The 17,126-nt window shown below is 42.2% G+C and overlaps 1 protein-coding gene across 1 annotated transcript in view; it reads right to left on the bottom strand.

The window, feature by feature from the left end:
- LOC128699890 (low-density lipoprotein receptor-related protein 4) overlaps positions 1-16,539 on the bottom strand; it is an 846,819-nt gene extending 830,280 nt beyond the window's left edge. The window contains exon 1 of the mRNA XM_070086860.1: positions 16,376-16,539. Within this exon, the coding sequence (XP_069942961.1) occupies positions 16,376-16,442 (67 nt within the window). The 5' untranslated portion in view covers positions 16,443-16,539. The remainder of the gene's footprint in view (positions 1-16,375) is intronic.
- Between the last annotated feature and the right edge of the window lie 587 nt (positions 16,540-17,126).

The following is a 17,126-nucleotide window of genomic DNA, read 5'->3' on the forward strand; positions in this document are numbered from 1 at the left end:
CGGTTGTGTGTATTTCATCCAACTCTTGTTTGTATATCCCTTGTTGGTGTTCCCACCATGTTCTGACTTCTGGGAGTCCTTTCTATCTCTACTGTAAATCTCATGCTGAACTCCTCACATGCTTCTTGGTCGTTTATTGTGAGCTCTCCACCTTCTTTCCTCAGCTTGATTACCTGGTCCTTGACTGTTGTCTTCCTCCTAATGTGGCTGTACAACAGCTTCGAGTCAGACTTGACTTTTGAAACTATGTCATTTTCGTACTGTCGCCGTGCCTCCTTCCTTATCTTTGCATACTCGTTTCTGGCATTTCGACTAATCTCTTTATTTTTCTGGGTCCTTTGTCTTCTTTACTTTTTCCATTCTCTAGTGTACTTAGTTTTTGCCTCCCTACACCTATGTGTAAACCATGGATTCATTCTGGTCTTCCCATTATTTCTGTTTCCCTTGGGTACAAATCTTTACTCTGCCTTCTTGCATTTTGTTGCTACATTTCATTTACTGATTTTCCTACCAATACTCTTTCCCACTGAACCTCCTGCAGAAAGTTCCTCATGCCTGTGTAGTCACCCCTTCTGTAGTTTTGTTTTTCCCATCCTATTGCTGTTATTCTCTCCACTTGTAACTCTACTATGTATTCAAAGCTCAGAACCATGTGATCACTAGTTCCAAGGGGTCTTTCATATGTGATGTCCTCAATGTCTGAGCTACTCAGGGTGAACATGAGGTCCAGTCTTGCTGGTTCATCCTCCCCCCCTCTCTCTCTGGTAGTATCCCTAACATGTTGATGCATGAGGTTTTCCAGTACCACATCCATCATCTTGGCTCTCCATGTTTTAGGACCCCCCAAGTGGCTCCAGGTTTTCCCAATCAATCTCCATGTGATTGAAATAGCCCATAACTAGTAACTTCACTTTACCCGTGTGAGCTCTTCTGGCCACCTCAGCTAGTGTGTCCACCATTGCTTTGTAGCTCTCTTCATATTCTTCTCTTGGGTTCCTGCAGTTCTGTGGCAGGTTATGCATCACTGCAATGATTACCTTATGTTCCCCAGATTGAATTGTACCTACTATATAGTTATTTTGCCTATTTCATACATTCCTTCCATTTTCTCAAATCCCCATTGTTTTTTAATCATCAGTGCAAATCCCCCCCCCCCTCCTTTGCTCTCTCTATCTTTCTCCAGGATCTGATATCTGGGTGGGAAGAATCTATGTTATCATCACAGTGAGTTTCGTTTGTGTGACTGCTATGATCTCTGGGGATGTCTCCTTGATTCTTTCATGCCACTCATATTTATTTATTCCATCCATATTCGTATACCAAACCTTCAACTTCTTTTCTAAAACTGTGGTATGGGAGAATGTTGGGGTTGAGGGAGCAGGAGACCTAGTGGGGAACTATGGGGGGTTGCTGTGGGGGTAGAGTTTGTGATGAGGGGGTGGGAGCAGAGGGTACAATGTGTGGATTTTGAGTTAGATAGTTTGGTTGCATTGGGGTTGTCATGGTTGAGGTCCTTCTGTGGGTGGTTCTGAGGGAGGTTGTATTTGCTCTTTCTACTGAGTCTGGTTCTCGTGCTCATCTCCGAATTTGCCTCGTGTTTTCCCTTGTGTCTATGTACCCTCTCTTTCAGTTTCTGTCTTTCTTCTTGTGTTCTATCGCAGTCGAGAAGGAAGAGGAAGAGGAGGAGAGGAAGACAGAGAGAGAGAGAGAGAGAGAGAGAGAGAGAGAGAGAGAGAGAGAGAGAGAGAGAGAGAGAGAGAGAGAGAAAGAGAGAGAGAGAGAGAGAGAGAGAGAGAGAAGAGAGAGATAGAGAGAGAGATAGAGAGAGAGAGAGAGAGAGAGAGAGAGAGAGAGAGGGAGACAGAGAGAGAGAGGAAGAGAGAGAGTATTAACATAAGAACATAAGAAAGGAGGAACACTGCAGGAGGCCTGCTGGCCCATACTAGGCAGGTCCTTTACAATTAATCCCACTAACAAAACATTTACCCAACCCAATTTTCAATGCTACCCAAGAAATAAGCTCTGATGTGAAAGTCCCACTCAAATCCAACCCCTCCCACTCATGTACTTATCCAACCTAGATTTGAAACTACCCAAAGTCCTAGCCTCAATAACCCAACTAGGTAGACTGTTCCACTCATCAACTACCCTATTTCCAAACCAATACTTTCCTATGTCCTTTCTAAATCTAAACTTATCTAATTTAAATCCATTACTGCGGGTTCTCTCTTGGAGAGACATCCTCAAGACCTTATTAATATCCCCTTTATTAATACCTATCTTCCACTTATACACTTCGATCAGGTCTCCCCTCATTCTTCGTCTAACAAGTGAATGTAACTTAAGAGTCTTCAATCTTTCTTCATAAGGAAGATTTCTGATGCTATGTATTAATTTAGTCATCCTACGCTGAATGTTTTCTAACGAATTTATGTCCATTTTGTAATACGGAGACCAGAACTGAGCTGCATAATCAAGGTGAGGCCTTACTAATGATGTATAAAGCTGCAGTATGACCTCTGGACTTCTGTTGCTTACACTTCTTGATATAAATCCCAGTAATCTATTTGCCTTATTACGTACGCTTAGGCATTGCTGTCTTGGTTTAAGGTTGCTGCTCACCATAACCCCCAAGTCCTTTTCGCAATCTGTATGGCTAAGTTCTACATCATTTAATTTATAAGTACTAGGGTTATGGGCACTCCCAAGCTTCAGAACCTTGCACTTATCTACATTGAACTGCATCTGCCACTTTTCTGACCAAGAATAGAGTTTGTTTAAATCCTCCTGAAGTTCCCTAACATCTACGTTTGAATCAATTATCCTACCTATCTTTGTGTCATCGGCGAATTTGCTCATATCACTAGTAATTCCCTCATCAAGATCATTGATATATATTATAAACAACAACGGGCCCAAGACTGATCCCTGTGGAACGCCACTTGTTACAGATCCCCACTCGGATTTAACCCCATTTATGGACACTCTCTGCTTCCTGTCAGTGAGCCATGACTCGATCCACGAGAGCACTTTTCCCCCAATGCCATGGGCTGCCACTTTCTTTAACAGTCTATGGTGCGGAACTCTATCAAAAGCCTTACTAAAATCTAAGTAAATAATATCAAATTCTTTATTGTGGTCAACAGCCTCAAAAGCTTTACTGAAGAAAGTTAATAAATTAGTTAGACAAGACCGGCCTCTTGTGAATCCATGCTGAGTATCATTAATCAAGCTATGCTTATCGAGATGGCTTCTTATAATCTCAGCTATAATTGACTCTAGTAATTTGCCTACAATTGAGGTCAGGCTTATTGGGCGGTAATTTGACGGTAACGACTTGTCCCCTGTTTTAAAAATAGGAGTTACATTAGCCATCTTCCACATATCAGACACTACACCTGTTTGAAGAGATAAATTAAAAATATTAGTTAATGGTTCACAGAGTTCCATTTTGCATTCCTTAAGAACCCTTGAAAAAACCTCATCAGGACCCGGCGACTTATTTTGCTTCAGTCTGTCTATCTGCCTCACAACCATCTCACTAGTGACTGTGATGTTACATAATTTATCTTCTTCTAGCCCACTGTAAAAATTAATTACTGGAATATTGTTAGTGTCTTCCTGTGTAAAAACTGAGAGAAAATAATTATTTAAAATCAAGCACATTTCATTCTCATTGTCAGTAAGGTGCCCATAGTTATTTTTAAGGGGACCTATCTTATCTCTAACTTTTGTTCTATAGACCTGGAAAAAACTTTTTGGGTTAGTTTTAGAATCCCTAGCAACTTTAATTTCATAGTCCCTTTTAGCTTTTCTTATCCCCTTTTTAATGTCCCTCTTAATGTCAATATACTGATTCATAAGATGACCCTCACCTCTTTTGATACGCCTATAAATTCCTTTCTTATGCCCTAGTAGATATTTGAGCCTATTATTCATCCATTTTGGGTCATTTCTATTTGATCTAATTTCTTTATATGGGATAAACGCTCTTTGAGCAGCATGTATAGTGTTCAGAAAACTGTCATATTGATAGCTCTCTTCGTTACCCCAGTCAACAGATGATAAGTGTTCTTTAAGCCCATCGTAATCTGCTAAGCGAAAATCTGGGACTGTTACTGAGTTATCGCTACTATCGTACTTCCATTCAATGCTAAATGTAATTGATTTGTGGTCGCTAGCACCCAGTTCCTCTGAAATTTCTAAATTATTAACAAGGGATTCATTGTTTGCCATAACTAAGTCAAGCAGGTTATTTCCCCTTGTAGGTTCTGTCACAAACTGCTTCAAAAAACAATCCTGAAATACTTCTAAGAAGTCGTACGATTCTAAATTCCCAGTCAAGAAATTCCAATCAACATGACTAAAGTTAAAGTCTCCTAGAATTACTACATTATCGTGCCTTGTGGCCTTAACAATTTCCTCCCATAGTAGTTTCCCTTGGTCCCTATCTAAGTTAGGGGGACGGTATATCACTCCTAAAATCAGTTTTTCATGCCCCTCTGAAAATTCTATCCAAACAGACTCTGTATGTGTTACTTCAGACTTAATACCCGTTTTTATGCAACAGTTCAAGCGATCTCGGACGTACAATGCCACCCCACCCCCCCTCCCAATACTTCTATCTTCTTGGAACAATTTAAAACCCTGAATATGACATTCCGCAGGCATGTCCCGACTTTTTGAATTAAACCACGTCTCAGTTAAGGCAAATACATCAATGTTACCTACACTAGCAACTAATCTCAACTCGTCCATCTTATTCCTAGCACTACGGCAATTAGCATAATAAACATTGAAAGACTCTCCTTTCTCTTTACCCTTCCTGCTCATTTCTATTTTTCTACTAAACCTATTACCGTCTTTATCACCCAAGGTCCCTGGCTTTTCAATATCTATCTCGTTCTTATTATTACTAGTTCCCCTAGAACTCGTAATATTACTACACTGGGACTTCACTGTTTTCCTGCCAAAACCCATACCACTAACTATTCCTAGTTTAAAGTCCTAACTGCTCCCTCCACTGCAGTTGCCAGTGCTCCCACCCCACACCTAGATAAGTGAACCCCATCCCTAGCATACATGTCATTTCTGCCATAGAAGAGGTCCCAGTTGTCAATGAATGTTACCGCATTTTCCTTACAGTATTTGTCCAGCCAGCAATTGACACCAATTGCCCTGGACAACCATTCACTTCCAACTCCCCTCCTTGGCAAAATACCACATATGAGAGGGTTCCCACCCTTACTTCTAATTATTTCTATTGCTGACCTATACCTGCTAATCAGGTCCTCACTCCTACGTCTGCCAACATCGTTGCCTCCAGCACTGAGACAGATAATAGGATTGCTCCCATTACCTCTCATGATGTCATCCAGACGGCTAACAATATCCTCCATCCCAGCCCCAGGAAAGCAAACTCTCTGTCTCCTACTCCTGTCCTTCAAGCAGAACGCCCTATCCATATACCTAACTTGGCTATCCCCAACAACAACAATATTCTTACCTTCCTTAATGTCTTTCGTCGTGTCGTTCCCAGTAGTCAACTCACATTCGTCGGGTAGCACTGAGAATGTATTGGATGTTTCCACAACAGTTTCCACGGCAGTCTCTTTCTTCTTCATCGTTTCTACCTTTCCATTCGTCTTCTTGATCGTCAACTTCTTTCCCTGCTGTCCAGCCACTGACCAGTTTCCCTTCTTGACCTGAGGACTCAAAACAGGAGGACTACTACGAATCTTCTTGTTCTCCTCGGTCAATCGCCGAATTTCCAAATTCGCCAACCTCAATTCTTCCTTAAGCTGTTGGTAAAGTTGCTCGATGGAGGGCATCTTGCTTCAATTCTAGAGAGCGCGCAAACAGGTCTTCACAGAGCCAAGTACACGTCAACACTGCGCAAATGCCAACTCAATCAGGAGCTACTGCGCAGCACGTCCGCACGGCCCAATAGCGATGCGAACACTCCACGACCTGACTTCTCTATGACTGAAGAAATACTTCCTAACATCCCTTAGATTCATCTGAGTCTTCAACTTCCAATTGTGACCTCTTGTGTCTGTGTCCCTTCTCTGGAATATCGCGTCTTTGTTCACCTTGTCTATTCCGCGCAGTATTTTATATGTCGTTATCATGTCTCCCCTGACCCTCCTGTCCTCCTGTGTCGTTAGGCCGATTTCCCTCAACCTTTCTTAGTAGGACAATCTCCTTAGCTCTGGGACTAGTCTTGGTGCAAACCTTTGCACTTTCTCTAATTTCTTGACGTGTTTGACCAGGTGTGGATTCGAAACTGGTGCTGCATACTCCAGTATGGGCCTGACGTAAATGGTATACAGAGTCTTGAACGATTCCTTACTGAGGTATCGGAACGCTATCCGTAGGTTTGCCAGACGCCCGTATGCTGCAGCAGTTATCTGACTGATGTGCGCCTCAGGAGATGTGCTCGGTATTATACTCACCCCCAGATCTTTTTTCTTGAGTGAGGTTTGCAGCCTTTGGCCATCTAGACTATATTGTGTCTGCGGTTTTCTTTGCCCTTCCACAAGCTTCATGACTTTGCATTTGGCAGGGTTAAACTCAAGGAGCCAGTTGCTGGACCAGGCTTGTAGCCTGTCCAGGTCTCTTTGTAGTCCTGCCTGATCTGCATGTGGTTTAATTCTCCTCATTAACTTCACATCATCTGCAAACAAGGACACTTCTAAGTCTATCTCTTCCGTTATGTCATTCACATATACCAGAAACAGCACAAGTCCTAGGATTGACCCCTGTGGAACCCCGCTTGTCACAGGCGCCCACTCTGACACCTCGTCACGTACCATGACTCATTGTTGCCTCCCTGTCAGGTATTCTCTGAACCATTGCAGTGCCTTTCCTGTTATGTGTGCCTGATCCTCTAGCTTTTGCAGTAACCTCTTGTGAGGAACTGTGTCAAAGGCCTTCTTGCAGTCCAAAAAAATGCAATCGATCCACCCCTCTCTCTCTTGTCTTACTTCTGTCACCTTGTCATAAAACTCCAGTAGGTTTGTGGCACAGGATTTTCCTTCCCTGAAACCGTGCTGGTTGTCGATTATATGCCAGGAGCCCATATGCTGCAGCAGTTATCTGGTTGATGTGTGCTTCCGGAGACATGCTCGGTGTTATACTCACTCCAAGACCTTTCTCCCTGAGCGAGGTTAGCAGTCTTTGGCCACCTAGCTTATACTCTGTCTGCGGTCTTCTTTGCTCTTACCCGAACTTCATTACTTTGTATTTGGTGGGGTTAAATTCGAGAAGCCAGTTGCTGGACCAGGTGTCCAGTCTGTCCAGGTCTCTTTGAAGTCCTGCTTGATCCTCATCTGATTTAATTCTCCTCATTAACTTCACACCATCTGCAAACAGGGACACTTCTGAGTCTAACCCTTCCATCATGTCGTTCACATATACCAAAAATAGCATTGGTCCTAGGACCGACCCCTGTGGGACTCCGCTCATCACAGGTGCCCACTGCGATACCTCATCACGTACCATGACTCGCTGTTGCCTCCCTGTCAAGTGTTCTCTGATCCATTGCAGTGCCCTTCCTGTTAAATGCACCTGATCCTCTAGCTTCTGCACTAATCTCTTGTGAGGAACTGTGTCAAAGGCCTTCTTGCAGTCCAAGAAGATGCAATCAACCCACCCCTCTCTCTCGTGTCTTACTTCTGTTACTTTATCATAAAACTCCAGAAGGTTTGTGAAAGAGGATTTGCCTTCCATGAATCCGTGCTGGTTGGCATTTGTACTCTTGTTCCGTTCCAGGTGCTCCATCACTCTCCTCTTGATAATCTTCTCCATAACTTTGCATACTATGTACGTCACTGACACAGGTCTATAGTTTAGTGCCTCTTTTCTGTCTCCTTTTTTAAAAATGGGAACTACATTTGCCGTCTTCCATACCTCAGGTAGTTGCCCAGTTTCCAGGGATGTGTTGAAGATTGTGGTAAGTGGCACACACAGCATATCTGCTCCCTCTCTAAGGACCCACAGGGAGATGTTGTCTGGTCGCATTTCCTTTGAGGTATCAATGTCCCTTAGCAGCTTTTTCACCTCCTCCTCATTTGTATGTATGTCATTCAACACTTGTTGGTATATTCCTTGCTGGTGCCCCCCTCTGTTCTGTCCCCCCAGAGGCCTTCCTGTCTCCACTGTAAATACTTCCTTGAATATCATATTGAGCTCCCCACATACTTCTTGATCATTTCTTGTGAGTTCCCCACCTTCTTTCCTCAGCCTTATCACCTGGTCTTTGACTGTTGTCTACCTCCTAATGTGGCTATACAGCAGTTTCGGGTCAGACTTGACTTTCGATGCTATGTCGTTTTCGTACTGTGGCTGAGCCTCCCTCTTTATCTGTGCATACTCGTTTCTGGCTCTTCCACTAATCTCCTTATTTTCCTGGGTCCTATGCCTCCTGTACCTTTTCCATTCTCTGGTGCACATAGTTTTTGCCTCCCTACACCTTCGGGTAAACTTTGGACTCACTTTAGTCTTCCTATTATTTATATTTCCCTTGGGAACAAACCTTTCCTCTGCGTCCTTGCACTTTGTTACATATTCCATCATCTCGTTTACTAATTTTCCTACCAGTTCTCTGTCCAACTGAACCTCCTGCAGGAAGTTCCTAATTCCTGTGTAGTCCCCACTTTCATAGTTTGGCTTTTCCCATTCAATTCCTGTTACCTTCTCCACTTGTAACTCTACTATATCTACTATAGCATTACTAAATTCTCTGCATTCCAGTATATCCATCATTACTCTCACCGAAACCTGGCTAAAGCCTGATACTACAGATGTCTATGTCATTCTTGGTTACACAGCCATACACAACTGTAGGCCAGATCAACAAGGGGGTGGCACAGCTATATACTACTCAGACTAACTAGAATGTATCACTAATACTTGCACAAGGGATGAACATGGGGAATATATAAAAGCTAAATTCAAATCCAAATACCTACAAAAACCTCTCACAGTAATAAACATCTACAGAGTAACACAGTCAAACATTAGCCATTTTAGTGACAACCTAGGAAGTATGATAACTGATGCACGCATGAACAAAGATCACTTACTACTCTCAGGTGACTTCAGTATAAATCTCCTGCAAGACCAGGACCCACACGTTACTGAATTCACAAACACTATGAGTAACTGTATGTTGCTACCAACAGTAACAAAACCTACAAGAGTTACAGAGACTAGTGTTTCCCTACTAGACCACATCTGGACCAACACCATATCCCCTTTAAAATCAGGCATAATCACAGATAATACCACAGATCATTACCCTACTTTCCTCATCACACACCTTGGCAAATTACCCCAAGACACTACTAAAGTCACTTTCAGTCTTCACAATGAGGCAGCTATCAATAACTTCACAGCAGCAGTGACAAACATTGACTGGCACACTGAGCTAGAAATCTATACAGATATTGACAAATGTATTAATAATTTTCTAAAAAAGACCCAATACCTTTATAACAAGCACTGCCCCAAAAAACGAAACAGATGACAGCTAAGAGACTGAACAGTCCCTGGCTAACACCCAGCATCCTCAAATCCATAAATACAAAGCACCTATACGAAAACAGTACAGAATGGGTCACATAACCAGAGACCAAACAAAACGTTACTCGTCAATCCTAACCAGCCTGATAAGAAGGGCAAAAAAACTGCATTATGAGAACAGATTATCCAACTTACGAGGTGATATAAAAAAGACCTGGAAGACCCTATCAGAAATTCTAGGAACAAAAAAGATATCACGAAATAGCAAAATTGAATTAACAAAACCACATGAACCCCAAATCCCACGAACTGAAACAGCAAACAGACTCAATAATTTCTTTTCCACTATAGGAAAAAACCTTGCCAATAAAATCCCAAGCTCAGATACCCCACCCAATGACTACCTCACTGGCAACTACCCGAACACACTGTTCCTAGCTCCGACTAACCCTACTGAAGTCTCCCTTATTATCAACAAACTAAAAAACAATACAGGAGATTTAAATACCTTACCACCCTTTATATACAAAAAAGCGTCACAAGTACTATCACCAATCATTGCAACACTCTTTAACAAATCCATAGAATCCTCTACCTTCCCTACAGTTCTCAAAATAGCAAGGGTCACCCCGATCCATAAAGGAGACCAAACAGACTTGAATAACTATAGGCCAATATCTAACTTACACCCTCTCTCTAAAATCTTTGAAAAATTAATTCATAAGCGAATCTATTCCTACCTCATCTCCCACAACATACTCAACCCCTGTCAATTTGGGCTCAGGCCTAATAAAAATACTAATGATGCTATTATACACATGCTAGAACACATATACACTGCAATAGAGAAAAAAGAAGTCCCGCTGGGGATCTTCATTGACTTACGTAAAGCTTTTGATACAGTTGACCATGACTTGTTCCATCTAAAATTGTCCCACTATAGTATAAGAGGGCACTCCCTCAACTACCTAAAGTCTTACCTCAGCAACAGAAGCCAATATGTGTACACAAACGGGGCAAACTCTTCAGCACAGCCAATTACAGTTGGTGTCCCACAGGGAAGTGTCCTAGGCCCTCTTCTCTTTCTCATATACATAAATGACCTACCAAATGCATCGCAACTACTCAAACCCACACTATTTGCAGATGACACTAAATACGTCTTCTCTCACCAGAGCCCAGTCACGTTAGCCAATACTGTAAATACCGAATTACATAAAATATCTACCTGGATGAGTACTAACAAACTTACTCTAAACATTGACAAAACCTATTTCATTCAGTTTGGTAACAGAGCTACAGACGTCCCTCTTAACATAATGATAAACGGATCACCTATCACAAAACTCACAGAGGAATAATTCTTAGGAATCCACCTTGATAATAGACTCAAATTTTAAACACATATACAACAAATTTCCCAAAAAATTTCCAAGACCGTAGGCGTACTATCAAAGATACGGTACTATGTTCCACAGTCAGCCCTATATCACTCACTTATTTACCCCTATCTCACCTATGGAATTTGTGCATGGGGCTCAACAACAATAAACCATCTCAGACCATTAATTACCCAACAAAAGGCTGCAGTCAGAATGATATCAAATTCCCACTACAGACAGCACACTCCACCAATATTCAAAACTAAACCTACTCACCATACAAAACATCCATACTTATCACTGCAGCTACTACATACATAGAACACTTAACTCTGATATTAACCCTCCCCTCAAACGTCTCCTTACCAACCTCAACAGAACACATGACCATAACACAAGGCACAGATCACTTTTTGATGTTCCTCGTGTCCATCTCACGCTATGCAAAAACTCAATGCACATAAAAGGCCATAAAATCTGGAATTCATTACCTGTGAATATAAAAGAAACACTGTCTGTTTATAAATTCAAGTCTCTTCTCAAAAATCACTTACTCACCGACAACTAAATAAATACTGAATAATTGTATCTCATAAATTGTATCTCATAAATGTTTCTCATTATTGTATCTCATAAATGTCTAACCAGTGACCCAATCAAACTTTATTTTTTAATAACATTACCTAGCAGAATACTCCATTCTACTGAATGCTCAGCAACACAGTAAATGACCATATAACCTGTCTTTGTAATGCTCATTTGCGCTAAATTGTTATCTGTTTACAATAATGTTTTTACCACTGAATATATCATTGCTTAGCTAATCTTAAGTTAATTTTAAGCTCTGCATACAATGGGCTTTGGCGTGTACAAATGCACTGTAATAACTGTATTCCTTTGTACTTCACTGTATCATGTTCAGATTAATAAATATAATCAAAACTCAGAACCACGTGATTGCTAGCTCCATGGGGCCTCTCGTAAGTGATGTCCTCAATGTCTGAACTGCTCAGGGTGAACATAAGATCCAGTCTTGCTGGCTCATCCTCCCCTCTCTCTCTGGTAGTGTCCCTGACATGTTGATGCATGAGGTGTGTCCACCATCGCTCTGTTGTTCTCTTTGCCTCCTGCAGTTCTGTGGTAGGTTATACATCACTGCAATGACTACTTTATGTTCTCCAGACTGAATTTTACCTACTATGTAGTCCCTTTCTCCAATCATGTCCATGCCTTCCATTTCCTCAAATCCCCATCGGTTTTTTATGAGCAGTGCAACCCCTCCTCCCCCTCTACTCCTTCTATCTTTCCTCAGGATCTGATATCCCGGTGGGAAGATTGCATCTGTTATTGTCTCAGCCAGTTTCGTTTCTGTGACTGCTATGATGTCTGGGGATTTCTCGCTGATTCTTTCGTGCCACTCCTCATAGTTATTCGTTATTCCATCCACGTTTGTGTACCAAACCTTCAGCTTCCTTTCTGTCACTGTGGTCCTGAGAGAATATTAGGGTTGGGGGAGTGAGAGGCTTGGTGGGGGCCTATGGGGGGCTGTGGTGTGGGTGGGATTTGTGATGAAGGGGGTGGGTCAGAATGCCCATAGGGAGCAGCTGTTGGGGTGAGGTTTGTGATGTGGGGGTTGGTGGCAGAGGGAACAGTGTGTGGGTTCTGGCTTAGATTGTTCAGTTGTGTTGGGATTGTCGTGGTTGGAGTCCTTCTGCAGGAGTTTCTGCGGGGTGTGTTTGCCTTCCTCCTGTGTCTGGGTCCTGCTGATCTTCATTATTGCCTCTCGTTCCTCCTTGCGTCTCTTTACTCTCTCTTTCAGTGTAGTCCTTTCTTCTTGTGTTCTGTCACGATCAAGGTATACTGTCTGGTACCCCTGTTTGTCCCTCTGTCGTGCTTTCTCTTGCAGGATCCTGGTTCCAACTGATTCTTCCTTGAAAATTACTTTGACAGGCCGTATCCTTCCACTCGCAAACCACCCAATTCTCCAAAAATTTGTCACCTGGGTCATATCGTCCTCACCTATTGTTTTCATGATGCCTTCAGTCATTTTTTCCTCCTCCTGTTTTATTTCTTCGCAGTTGTCCCCTTTGGCTTCTTGGAGCCCGTAGATAAAAACTGACCTCTCCCTTTTCTCATCCCACTGAGTCTCCATTTGCATCCTCTGAGGTGTTTTAGTTCCTTCCATTGAAATGTTCTTGCCTTCAGTCCCTGCCCTTGCTGAAACTTCTATGCTCAGTGAACTGTCTTTTATGATCAGCTGTTCCTTGCTACTGCAGTCGGTTGTTAGAGTCTCTGCATATAACATACCTTTATTGTCTTCAGACCTGTCATTTGATCTTAGTGTGCTCCTCGTCTTTTCCTTGGCCCCACGTGGGTCTGATAGGGTCTTCGCGTACGGCATATCTCTTTTGTTTCTTACCGTCCCCTTGCCTGTGCCTGTGTGTGTGTGTGTGTGTGTGTGTGTGTGTGTGTGTGTGTGTGTGTGTGTGTGTGTGTGTGTGTGTGTGTGTGTGTGTGTACATTTATGTGTAAATGAGTGTTACACAACACTGATTTATCTGGTGTAATGTTGAAGAATGAGACACTTTTGCAACATTTGGGAATCTTTACTGAGGAAACGTTTTGCCAACCAGTGACTTCTTCAGTCCAATACACAGAAGAACGGTGCAAGATGAGAAGTTCGAGATAATCAGTCCCTCAGCCTGGAGTCGATGTGTTCATTCCGTCAGTCTTGAGAATGTACAGCACATATTACTTCTCTGAGCATATGTTGTACATTTCTCATGACTGACGGACTGAACACGTCGACTCTAGGCTGAGGGACTGATTACCTCGAACTCCTCATTTTTTTAACCAAATTAGCCCAGGAACCTAGTCTTTCTCTGATGAATTATTGCAATGTAGTGCAGCTTAGTCCTGCCTAACTCATCTTGGGTCAGCCTACATATAATGGTTATCGCTTAGTAAAAGTGAAGGAGAGTATGTTTCTTGATGTTGATAATGGCATAAAATACCGACAAGTTGATGATTAAGACACATGTGCAACAGTTGGGTATATTTATTAATGAAACGTTTCGCCTACACATCTTTATTTAACTACTATACCTACTGTCTCGGTATTTGACTTAAGAAGCCTACTGTGTAGGCCCAACGTTCCAACAATAATTATACCCAATTGCTACACAAGTTTCTTAATCATCATGTTTTTGCATGCACGGTGTATCATCTCTTTGATAATGTAGTCCAACTTTCTCAAACGTTTTTTTCATTCTCTCCTTTACGTAATTTTTGTCGCCTTGTACTATGATGATGGTGAGTTTTTTTTTTTACAAATATTCAATTTTTCCTGTATATAGAATAGGTCATGCTGGCTCGAGTAGGCTAGATAAATACATGAGTGAGAGGGGTTGGATTTGTGTGGTACTTTCATAACATGAGTTAATAGGCTTATCAAAGCATTGAAAATGGGTTGGACAAATATTTTTGTTAGTGTGTCTGGGTTTGAGAAAGACCTGCCTAGTATGGGCCAGTAGATCTGCTACAGTGCTCCTCTTTTCTTATGCGCTGAGAGATGACAATTCCTAAGTAACAGTAACTCCAGTTCTGCTGGATCGAAGCCTTTGAAGCTCCCGTAGCAGCCAAACATTTGATAGAATAAGTGACCATATCCTCCCTTCCCTAATGAAGTCTCCCGGTTCAGGGTGATAAATTTCAACACTATGTATACACTATGTATACACTATGTATACACTATGTATACACTATGTATGAAAACTAACCTGTGTGATGGAATAGGACAGGGGGGGGACAGAGTTAGAGCTTTCATCATCACTACTCAATTATCATGGAGGATTGATCAGCATCACGTTACTGGTATAGTCATTTATGATAAATAAGAAAAATATGTATCTTCCCATACCAATCAGTGCCCTCTTCATTTCTCTTTCTCCATTATCATCATCACCACCATCTCAGCATTCCAGTTCTTGTCACTGCCATCACTAGTCCCTGTTATCGTCAGAGTCTGTCATCACCATCATCATCACTAGTTACTGTCATCGCCAGAGTCTGTCATCACCGTTACTAGCTTCTATCATTACCAATTCCTATCATCACCACTTCCATTTACCATCAGTTCAAGTAATCACCTGTTTGTATCATCACTAATTTTATTCATGTCATTGTTATTACCATTATTATCCCATGTTCTTATCATCAAGGTAATTCTATTTTCTTTCTGTCATCACCATTATCATTCCATCCTGTCATCTCCAGTTTCTGACATCACCATTGCGACCCCCCATTATTATCATCGGTCCCCCTCTACACCCCCACCGGCTTAAGACATCGTCGCCATCACCATCATCATCAGCATCACCAACATTAGGCTACACACAAACGTTTTATTTATGCGTTGGGTCAGCAAGTTCCTTCGCGGAAAATCAATACCAGCGGGTTCTTGGCTCTTGTTGTTGTTGTTGTTGCTATTGTTGTTGATGCTGATTGGGTCGCCATCCCGAGTGAATTTCTGGAGCCCGTTTCTCTAGCTGTTTTTTTTTTATTTATTCATTATTTATCTTCTTGCTGCATGTTCCATAGAGGTTGTCTCGCACTAAAACTTTGAAAAGGGGGAAAAAAACTCTAACAAGCACTTTGTTCTTTTAGTGTGTGTGTGTGTGTGTGTGTGTGTGTGTGTGTGTGTGTGTGTGTGTGTGTGTGTGTGTGTGTGTGTGTGTGTGTGTGTGTGTGCTTAATACACTAACGAGTTTTAAATCGACCCACCAGTGTATGAATCGATTAGTGTTAACGACATGACAAGACAGACAGCAGAACAGCGAAGAGAAAGATGGGGAGGTAGAAAGAAGTGTCAGCAAACAAGAAGACAGAAGAAACACTGATAAAGCAAGAAATATTAACTTATATAGCAATCCTTATTTACTTCTCAAGGGATGGAGAAGGCTCATCCATACGTTTCCCCCAGACACTTCCGAGGTAAGGCCAGACCTGGCAACTTACACACTACCCCCCCACACAACACACTCCTATCATCTCTCACATGATTAACACAAGAGCTGTTTTGTTTTCGGCACTTTTTGCAGCTTGAGGAATAATGGTGGTGTGTGTATAGTTGGATCACGAGCATATCTGAACAAGAGATATACTGTGATGTCTCACGCACGCGTACCTCTCTCTCTCCCTTCACCTCTCTTGCTCTCTCCTTTTAAAAAAAACATTTTCCTTTCTGCCCACTTGAGCGGCCCAGTCTCACTGGAGAACCACCTTTCTTGGCACAAATGACGTCTTGTAACACCTACCAATATGTCAGAAAACTACGACTAACGGGACCAAATGGTGAAATCATTGGACCAAATTTGTCGTCGCCTCACCAGTGATGGATGTTAACCGGGAAACTGCTGCCTCATTTTCCTCTGTGCCTGGGGCTGTGTGTATGAATGTGAGGGACTGACCTAGCGCATACTGCAGCAGGAGGCCGAGAAGCAGCGCGGCCGGGAAAACGCCGCCTCCGCTCCTCATCTTGCATTACAGAGCAGAGGGTGTCGAGGGATGGCGGCGGCACGATAGGTATAAGGAAGCAGTGGGTCCAGGCGGCGTAGCACAACCACTGTCAGAGTCGCGCGCTTACTGCCAGCTCAGCTGAGCTCGACACCCAACCTCGGCTGCTCCCCCCTACCCCTCTTGCACAGCCGCAGTCCTGCCTCCCTCACCCACACCTCATTATGATCTCAGAAGCTTCATCATCTCATACTGCACATCATTATGATCTCAGAAGCCTAATTATCTCATACTGCACATCATTATAATCTCAGAAGCTTCATTATCTCATACTGCACATCATTATGATCTCAGAAGCTTCATTATCTCATACTGCACATCATTATAATCTCAGAAGCTTCATTATCTCATACTGCACATCATTATGATCTCAGAAGCTTCATTATCTCATACTGCACATCATTATAATCTCAGAAGCTTCATTATCTCATACTGCACATCATTATGATCTCAGAAGCTTCATTATCTCATACTGCACATCATTATGATCTCAGAAGCTTCATTATCTCATACTGCACATCATTATGATCTCAGAAGCTTCATTATCTCATACTGCACATCATTATAATCTCAGAAGCTTCATTATCTCATACTGCACATCATTATAATCTCAGAAGCTTCATTATCTCATACTGCACATCATTA

This window comes from Cherax quadricarinatus, chromosome 20 (assembly GCF_038502225.1).
Source record: "Cherax quadricarinatus isolate ZL_2023a chromosome 20, ASM3850222v1, whole genome shotgun sequence".
Classification (NCBI taxonomy): Eukaryota; Metazoa; Arthropoda; class Malacostraca; order Decapoda; family Parastacidae; genus Cherax; species Cherax quadricarinatus.